Source organism: Musca domestica, unplaced genomic scaffold, assembly GCF_030504385.1.
Source record: "Musca domestica strain aabys unplaced genomic scaffold, Musca_domestica.polishedcontigs.V.1.1 2, whole genome shotgun sequence".
NCBI classification, from domain to species: Eukaryota; Metazoa; Arthropoda; class Insecta; order Diptera; family Muscidae; genus Musca; species Musca domestica.
In genome coordinates, this window is record NW_026712249.1 from 14,585,672 (window position 1) to 14,595,546 (window position 9,875).

The 9,875-nt window shown below is 40.9% G+C and overlaps 1 protein-coding gene across 3 annotated transcripts; it reads left to right on the forward strand.

Annotated features, from left to right (window-relative positions):
• Positions 1 to 2,920: 2,920 nt before the first annotated feature.
• On the forward strand, positions 2,921 to 7,828 carry LOC101901618 (uncharacterized PE-PGRS family protein PE_PGRS54-like). Of its 3 annotated transcripts, none has more exons than XM_059121823.1 (3): positions 2,921 to 3,089; positions 3,159 to 7,576; positions 7,610 to 7,828. In XM_059121823.1, the coding sequence occupies exons 1-3, from the start codon at positions 3,002 to 3,004 to the stop codon at positions 7,796 to 7,798; spliced, it is 4,695 nt and encodes a 1,564-aa protein (XP_058977806.1). In that variant the 5' UTR covers positions 2,921 to 3,001; the 3' UTR covers positions 7,799 to 7,828. The 3 variants fall into 3 exon arrangements, with proteins under 3 accessions (XP_058977806.1, XP_058977807.1, XP_058977804.1); XM_059121824.1 differs by having other exon boundaries at positions 3,159 to 5,627; positions 5,706 to 7,828; XM_059121821.1 differs by having other exon boundaries at positions 3,159 to 7,828.
• Positions 7,829 to 9,875: the final 2,047 nt, after the last annotated feature.

Here is a 9,875-nt window from a genome sequence, read left to right on the forward strand (position 1 = left end):
TCACTGTCGAAGTAACTCACACTTGCTAGTACTCTGTGGGCCACTAATTTGATTCTATTTCCCATTTTTAAGAAAATCTAGTATTGAAAGAGACCATCTTGGGAGATAATGTATACCTTCCTAAAATAATTCTGCTGAACAGGTGTTACCCTAAAACGGCTTAGACTGATTGCCCAAACTCTTTTCCAAATATAAGTTAATAGAAATTCCTTTATTTCTTCAGTACCAATATTTTTCTGCAAACTATTCAGGTCGATTGTCTTTTGTCATAATTTTTCTATAGTTCTGGTATAATGCTCGTCGATAAAAAAAAACAAACTGAAAATTAGTTTCTTTGTCATAAAAAAATTTCTTAAATACCAATCCCTAAATAGAAAAATAGGAAATTTCCACCTTCACAAATATTTGAAGAACTAAAATGCCCTCTAATTTGTAGTTATTAAATTAATGAAGCACGTGTAGAATTTTCTATTGATTTTTTTTTATTTAAATCGAAACCCTAAATTTTATTTGTCTTGTGCCAGCATTCAAAAACCCTACAGCTGTGCAATTATTTGAAAGACCTTGAAACAATTGAAAGAAATTGTTTTAGTGCACATAAAAAAATTTGCAATTTTTTTCAAATTGTGTATTGGCCAAATATGTATTCAGTTATGAATTATTGTATTTTTTAGAGAACAATTAAAATTACTTTTGATAAATTGCTTGAAAATTGAACAAAGGGAAGAACAAAGAAAAATTAAAATCAATTTTTTAAAGTCTATGGAGGACGGTGGTCCAAAATTGATCAGATTTGAAATTTTATTTTTTCTTTTTGAAGGGCCATCTCATTTTTAATAGACGATTTTTAAGATCTATATTCGTGCATTAAAAAATATTTAAAAGGTTACAAACGTGGAGTTTTTAAAAATATTTTTTAGAGCAGAGCTTCAAACGTGGATTTTTGCAAATATTATTTGGGGATCTACAAACGTTAATTTTTAAAAATATTTTTTAAGGGTCTACAAACGTGGATTTTAGGGCTCTTAAAAATATTTTTTCGGGCTCCAAACGTGGATTCTTAAAATAAACGTTGATTTTTAAAAAATATTTTTTCCAAGGACTTTTCCCAAGGACTTGCTGAGCAATGAACGTGGATTTTTAAAAATATTTTTTCCAAGGACTTTCTGACCTATAAATGTGGATTTTTAAAAATATTTTTTCCAACGACTTGCTGGGCAATAAACGTGGATTTTTAAAAATATTTTTTCCAAGGACTTGCTGACCTATAAACGTGGATTTTTAAAAATATTTTTTCCAAGGACTTGCTGACCTATAAACGTGGATTTTTAAAAATATTTTTTCCAAGGACTTGCTGACCTATAAACGTGGATTTTTAAAAATATTTTTTCCAAGGACTTGCTGACCTATAAACGTGGATTTTTAAAAATATTTTTCCAAGGACTTGCTGACCTATAAACGTGGATTTTTAAAATATTTTTTCCAAGGACTTGCTGACCTATAAACGTGGATTTTTAAAAATATTTTTTCCAAGGACTTGCTGACCTATAAACGTGGATTTTTAAAAATATTTTTTCCAAGGACTTGCTGACCTATAAACGTGGATTTTTAAAAATATTTTTTCCAAGGACTTGCTGACCTATAAACGTGGATTTTTAAAAATATTTTTTCCAAGGACTTGCTGACCTATAAACGTGGATTTTTAAAAATATTTTTTCCAAGGACTTGCTGACCTATAAACGTGGATTTTTAAAAATATTTTTTCCAAGGACTTGCTGACCTATAAACGTGGATTTTTAAAAATATTTTTTCCAAGGACTTGCTGACCTATTTTTAAAAATATTTTTTCCAAGGACTTGCTGACCTATAAACGTGGATTTTTAAAAATATTTTTTCCAAGGACTTGCTGACCTATAAACGTGGATTTTTAAAAATATTTTTTCCAAGGACTTGCTGACCTATAAACGTGGATTTTTAAAAATATTTTTTCCAAGGACTTGCTGAGCAATAAACGTGGATTTTTAAAAATATTTTTTTCAAGGACTTCATGAGCAATAAACGTGGATTTTTAAAAATATTTTTTCCAAGGACTTCATGAGCAATAAACGTGGGTTTTTAAAAATATTTTTTCCAAGGACTTCATGAGCAATAAACGTGGATTTTTAAAAATATTTTTTCCAAGGACTTCATGAGCAATAAACGTGGATTTTTAAAAATATTTTTTCCAAGGACTTCATGAGCAATAAACGTGGATTTTTAAAAATATTTTTTCCAAGGACTTCATGAGCAATAAACGTGGATTTTTTAAATATCATTTTTTAAGGACTTTCTGATCTATAAACGTGGATTTTTTAAATATCATTTTTTAAGGACTTTCTGATCTATAAACGTGGATTTTTTAAATATTATTTTTTAAGGACTTTTTTATCTATAAACGTGTATTCTTTAAATATTATTTTTTAAGGACTTTCTGATCTATAAACGTGGATTTTTTAAATATCATTTTTTAAGGACTTTCTGATCTATAAACGTGGATTTTTTAAATATCATTTTTTAAGGACTTTCTGATCTATAAACGTGGATTTTTTAAATATTATTTTTTAAGGACTTTTTTATCTATAAACGTGTATTTTTTAAATATTATTTTTTAAGGACTTTCTGATCTATAAACGTGGATTTTTTAAATATCATTTTTTAAGGACTTTCTGATCTATAAACGTGGATTTTTTAAGATGTATTTTTAAAAATGTGTTGTTGGGATTACCAAGCTATAGTCGTGGATTTTTTATAATCGTTGATTGTTTAATTTTTTCCCTGTGAGCCACTGTGCCACTACACATTGAATATATTTACTGTTCAATGCATCAAATAATAATTGTACACCAAAAAAATGTTTAAATATGAGATCTACACCCTGAATACCCTTAGTACAGTTTTGGTCGTTAGGGTCCAAAACACGAAAAAAACGATACCCTCCACAAATTAGAAAAAAATAGAAAAGATGATTATAAATACTGCACTGACCCTTATACTGGGCGTAATTGGCGCACTACCACTTACCCTGGCTTATGTGCCCTATAGTTGGCAAGGTGAGTGCCCTCATAGAGACTAATTTGAAGACCCTCCGAAACTTAAGCAAAATTTCCCAATAATTTTAGATGCTTATAGGAGTAGCAATGGTTATCCCTACAACTATTATCCAGCAAGTTCGGCATCTGGATATACAGGTTGGTATGGACAAGCAATGACTCCGGCCAGGGGTTCCAGCGACATATATAATTCTGGCTATCTTAATGCCTGGTCTCCTTATAATACGGCTGGAACTTATGGGACAGCAGGATCTCTTAGTAATTATTATCCCTCGAGCTCAACAGGCAGTAAAAATATTGCCTATGGAAGTACATACCCCATGGGCTCATCCAGGGGCTATGGAACAACAGCGGGTAGCACATATCCCATGAGCTCCTCAGGCAGTACAAAAATTGCCTATGGAACGTCAGGTAGTACATACCCCATAAGTTCATCAAACACCGGAAGAATGGCCTATGGAACAACAGCAGGAACCTCCTACCCTATGGGCTCCTCAGGCAGTACTAAGATTGCCTATGGAACGTCAGGTAGCACATACCCCATGAGTTCTTCGAGTACCAACAGATACGTCACATCCGCCAACAGCAGATACGGTATGAGCTATCCAAGCTACACCAGATATGCTCCGAAGGCAACTTACAATGGATATGGCCCCTCGAGTAGTTTATCCTCCTACTACTACTATCCGTATAACTACTATGGAACCTATCCTCAAGGAACCAGTTCCAACTATTGGTATCCCAGTCAACCAAATTATGGCCTTAATGTTGTCAAGGATGTTGTTGGTGGTGCCGCCACAGCCGCAAGTGGTGTTGCCAATGGCCTCGACACAGCCACCTCCAGTGTTGTAAATAATGCCGCAGGTGTTGCCAATAATATGGCCAATGCTGCAGTGGGTTTACTGAGCGGTGACCCATCACTAGTTGCCAACGCTGCTGGAGGTGCCATAAATAATTTGGCCTCAACTGCTGTGGATATGGCGCATGGCATTGGAACTGCTGGGTCGGGAATTATAGAAGGATCTGTGGATGCAGCAAGTGCCTTATTGAATGGCTTTTTGGGTATTGGTGGAAAGACGGGTGGTAAAGTAACCACATCTGGTGGTTTAGGGGGCAAAGGCAGCGTTGGTGGCACCACTGGCATAGGTGGAGGAATTTCCATAGATGCAGGTGCTGGAGGCAAAATTTACGGCGGCAGCAAGGGTTCAAGTGGTATCGGATTGGGAGCAGGTGTAACGGGCAGTATCGATGCCGGAACAGAAGGTAGCATAAGTGGAACAGGAGGTTTAGGTCTTGGCCTAACTGGCAGTCTTGGCTCTAATGGAGATCTAAGTGCTGGAGAAAATGGTGCTGCTTCCCTCGGTGTAGGAGTTGTTGGAAAATTAAATGGAAATGCTGAGGCTGGAGCTGGCGGAAAACTCAGTGGTTCTACTGATCTAGGCGCAAATGCAGGTGCCTCACTTGGTGGTATTGAAATTATCGGAAATATTGGTGCCGGAACCGATGGGAAGATCAGCGGTTCTGAAAGTGTAGGTAGCAATCCTGGCCTGGAAGCAGGAATTGACCTGGGTGCTAATGGTGGCATAAGTGCTGGCGGAAATGGTGCTTCCTCTCTCGGTGGAACATTAAGTGGCTTAAGTGGTCTTGGAATTGTTGGAAGTATTGGTGCCGGAGGAAAACTCAGCGGAACTTCTCTGGGAGCAGGTATAAACTCAAACGTCAATGGAGGTATAGGAGCAGGTCTAAACGGTGGCCTTTCTCTGGGTGGAAGTGCCGGTGGAAAACTGAGTGGTTCTAGCGGCTTAGATCTTGGAGCCGGTGGAAAACTCAGTGGATCCGGAGACTGGGTCTTGGGTCTAGGTTCCAACGTTGACGAAAATGCCAATGGTGGTTCCAGTGGCTTAGATCTCGGTGCCGGTGGTAAACTCAGTACCAACATCGATGCAAATACCAATGGTGGGCTTAACGGTGGCATTTCTCTGGGAGGAAGTGCCGGAGGAAAACTTAGTGGTACCAGCGGCTTAGATCTTGGCGCCGGCGGTAAAATCAGTGGATCCGGAGGCTGGGACTTAGGTCTTGGTTCCAGTATCGATGCAAATGACAACAGTGGCCTTACCTTAGGAGGAGGTGCTGGAGGAAAACTTAGTGGCTCCAGCAGTTTGGATCTCGGTGCTGGCGGTAAAGTCAGTGGATCTGGAGGTTGGGGCTTAGGTCTTGGTTCCAACCTTGACGCAAATGCAAATGGTGCCCTTTCTCTGGAAGGAAGTGCTGGTGGTAAACTTAGTGCCGGAGGAAAACTTAGTGGTTCCAGCGGCTTAGATCTCGGCGTCGGCGGTAAGCTCAGTGGTGCCGGTGGTAAACTCAGTGGATCTGGAGACTGGGGCTTAGGACTTGGTTCCAACCTCGATGCAAATGCAAATGGTGGTATGAACGGAGGCCTCTCTCTGGGAGGGAGTGCTGGTGGAAAACTTAGTGGTTCCAGCAGTTTGGATCTCGGTGCTGGTGATAAACTCAGTGGATCCGGAGGTTGGGGCTTAGGTCTCGGTTCTAATGGTGCCCTTTCTCTGGGAGGAAGTGCCGGAGGAAAACTTAGTGGTTCCGGAGGCTGGGACTTAGGTCTTGGTTCCAACGTTGACGCAAATGCCAATGCAGGCCTTTCTCTGGGAGGAAGTGCTGGTGGAAAACTTAGTGGTTCCAGCGGTTTGGATCTCGGTGCTGGCGGTAAACTCAGTGGATCCGGAGGTTGGGGCCTAGGTCTTGGTGGCGGCATTGACGCAAATACCAACAGTGGCCTTTCTGTGGGAGGAAGTGCCGGAGGAAAACTTAGTGGTTCCAACGGTTTGGATCTCGGTGCTGGTGGTAAACTCAGTGGATCCGGAGGTTGGGGCCTAGGTCTTGGTGGCGGCATTGACGCAAATACCAACAGTGGCCTTTCTGTGGGAGGAAGTGCCGGAGGAAAACTTAGTGGTTCCAACGGTTTGAATCTCGGTGCTGGTGGTAAACTTAGTGGATCCGGAGGTTGGAGCTTAGGTCTTGGTGGTAGCATTGACGCAAATACCAACAGTGGCCTTTCTCTGGGAGGAAGTGCCGGAGGAAAACTTAGTGGTTCCAGCGGCTTAGATCTCGGCATCGGCGGTAAGCTCAGTGGATCCGGAGGCTGGGGCTTAGGTCTTGGTTCCAACGTTGACGCAAATGCCAATGGTGGCCTTTCTCTTGGAGGAAGTGCTGGTGGAAAACTTAGTGGTTCCAGCTGGGGCTTAGGTCTCGGTGGAAGCATCGACGCAAACAGCGCCCTGGGGGCAAATATTGATGGTGTTGCTGGGGGAAATCTAGGCACCTCGGGCTCTCTGAACCTTGGCAGCGGAATCAATGCAAATGCTGCCGCTGGACTTGATGTGAATACAGGAGCCTCGAACGGCCTGAATATAAAGGGCAACTCTGGTGGTGGCCTCCTAGGTGGTATCTTCAATTTGGCGGGGAATATTGTTGGTGGTGTTGCCCAGACAGCTGGAAATATCGCCGGTGGCGTTGCCCAGACGGCTGGCAAGATTGTTGGTAATGCTGCCAATGCTGCGGGCGATGTTGTTGGAGGTGTCGCCAATGTTGCTGGAAATATCGTTGGCAATGTTGCCAATGCCGCCGGAAATGTTGCTGGGAATGCTGCCAATGTCGCTGGAAATGTTGTTGGTCTTTCTCTGGGAGGAAGTGCTGGTGGAAAACTTAGTGGTTCCAGTGGCTTAGATCTTGGCGCCGGCGGTAAACTCAGTGGATCCGCAGGCTGGGGCCTAGGTCTAGGTGGAGCCATCGATGCAAATGGTGGTCTAAACGGAGGCCTCTCTATGGGAGGAAGTGCCGGTGGAAAACTTAGTGGTTCTGGCGGTTTGGATCTCGGTGCTGGCGGTAAACTCAGTGGATCCGGAGCTTGGGGCTTAGGCCTTGGTTCCAACGTTGATGCTAATGCCAATGGTGGCCTTAATGGTGGCCTTTCTCTGGGAGGAAGTGCTGGTGGAAAACTTAGTGGTTCCAGCGGTTTGGATCTCGGTGCTGGCGGTAAACTCAGTGGATCCGGAGGTTGGGGCTTAGGTCTTGTTTCCAACGTTGACGCAAATGCCAATGGTGGCCTTTCTCTGGGAGGAAGTGCTGGTGGAAAACTAAGTGGTTCCAGTGGCTTAGATCTCGACGCCGGTGGTAAACTCAGTGGATCTGGAAGTTGGGGCTTAGGTCTTGGTTCCAACATCGATGCAAGTGCCAACAGTGACCTTTCTCTGGGAGGAAGTGCCGGAGGAAAACTTAGTGGTTCTGGTGGTTTGGATTTCGGAGCAAATGCAGGTGCCTCGAGCGGTCAAAATGTAAAGGGCAACTCTGGTGGTGGCCTCCTAGGTGGTATCTTCAATTTGGCGGGGAATGTTGTTGGTGGTGTTGCCAAGACAGCTGGAAATATCGCCGGTGGTGTTGCCCAGACGGCTGGCAGCATTGTTGGTAATGCTGCCAATGCTGCTGGCGATGTTGTTGGAGTTGTCGCCAATGCTGCTGGCGATGTTGTTGGAGGTGTCTCCAATGCCGCCGGAAATGTTGCTGGGAATGCTGCCAATGTTGCCGGAAATGTTGTTGGCATTGCTGCCCAGAACACTGGTAATATCCTGGGAAATTCATTCAGTGGCAGAACTACAAGCGGCAATCGTGGTTTGCTGGGTGGCCTGTTGGGCTAAGAAAGAAGGGGCAATTTTAAATTCCTGAAAGATGTAAAGCTAAAACAGAAGTTAATGAACGATAAATATTAAATATTATTTTTAAACGAATAAACGAAATATAAATGCCAGTTTATATATGCTTGTACCTCATGTGGATAACCGGAATGGGTAATCAGGTCCAGGATGCTTCTGAATATCCGAAATGTCAGGTAATAGGCAATTGGTCAAACATGCCTTAAATTGGGTGCCAATAAGATAGTAACAATGCAAATTATATTGGAAGTCTAAAAAATCGGTTTTCTTTGGGAGGAAGTGCTGTAGTAAGGCTACGAGGCTCTAGTAGCTTTGTCTATTGGAGGTAGGTTTGTAATAAAGAGTGAATTAGGAAATTTGTGCAATTGGTGCACGAAAAGTACTAAATAGTAATATATTTGGTACAATTTGGTGTTAGGGTTGCTGTTCGTATATAGCCTGGACATATGGGGGTGGTTTCGGAAAGTACAGAGGTGTACTATATTTGATATTCGGCGAAAGGATAGAGATAAAATTCTGAAATTTAATATTTAAATTACTTATGGTATCTGTGTGTGAGATTTGAAGGTGGTTTGGAAATGCGTTTTATATTTGTACCAAAAGTACTTAGTTGGGTATTGGGTGAAGGGATAGAGATGAAATCCTGAAATTTGATATCTAAATCTCTTTTGATATCTGGGTTTGAGATATGGAAGTTGTATTGGAAATGTATACAATATTCGTTCGAAAAGTACTAAATTGAACTAAATTTGCTATTGGGTGAAGGAAAAGAGTTGAAACCTTGAAGTTTGATATAGCGATAACAGTCGGTGACTAGGCGTGAGACGTGGAACGGTTTTACAAATGAGTACTAAAATTATACGAAAAGTACTAAGTGATTCTAAATTTGGTATTGAATGGAGTTGAAATCCCGAAATTTAATATTGGGGTCTCTGTTGGTATTGCAGACTAAAATACGTGGAATATTTTGGGCGACAAGCTTAAACCTCAAGTGAATCAACGAGGGGGTCTTTTTGGTACATTTCTTAAATATGGTTAAAAACATACTTTAAATGGGGTCATATCAAGTGAAAATATTCTACGTACATATTTTTCATAAAATTCTACTGTAGGTCCTAGAAGACGTCAAGAGTCTAAATCTTACCTAAATGCCTGGAATTTATAAAAAAATCTCCAACAAGGCATAATTTTAATTTTTATAATAGAAAGTCGACCCCAAAGAAAACTACATCCATTCTGGGGGGTATTCGAAGACGTGGACCTGCACAGAAAACTTTCAGTCTTTGGATGTAGTATCCATTACGAACTTCAAATACCAAATTTGAAACGATTCCGGGGAATAATGTCACTAAAATCATCAAAAACCCGAATATCGGGAGGTACTGTTATATGGGGGATATACCAAAACGTGAAGCTATATGGCCCATTTTCTATAACAAAAGTCCTGCCGACATAATATATATTTGAGTAAAATTTTATCAATCTACTTCATTTCGTTCGGAAGCTAGAGTGATTTCCACAGGCGGACGGACATCCCTAAATCGACATAGAATTTTATGCTGATCAAGAATATATATATTTTATGGGGTTTAATATGTATATTTCGTGGTGTTACAAATCGAATGACAAATTTAATATACCTTCCATAATATGGTGGAGGGTATTAAAAAAACGAAAATAAACCCTAATTTTTATACCCTCTGCCATATGGCTACCGAGGGTATATATCATCATACGACCAAAACGTGCCTCATCGAAATAACGTTGGGGTCGATTTAGTCATATCCGTACGTCTGGATGGCTGGTGCGCATGCTATTTGGAGTATCCGATTTGGTCCAAACTTGGTACATCATAATAACATTATCAAGATTAGATCGAGTTCGGAAATGGGCAGTATTAGTCCACTCCCCCAACAAAGGCCGAAATTTAAAAACAAAAATATTTTGCTTCACAGAAAGAGAATGAAAAATGCGATTTTGCTTCAACCTTGCATATCCTAATATTTTCGTCAGTTCTAGGACAGGTGTGAAAATGGACAATATCGGTCCATTCCATCAAGAA

Coding starts and splice junctions, on each gene's coding strand:
- LOC101901618 (XM_059121821.1), top strand. CDS start 3,002: ATGATTATAAATACTGCACTGACCCTTATACTGGGCGTAATTGGCGCA. Junction 3,090..3,158: donor TGTGCCCTATAGTTGGCAAG/GTGAGTGCCCTC, acceptor CAATAATTTTAG/ATGCTTATAGGAGTAGCAAT.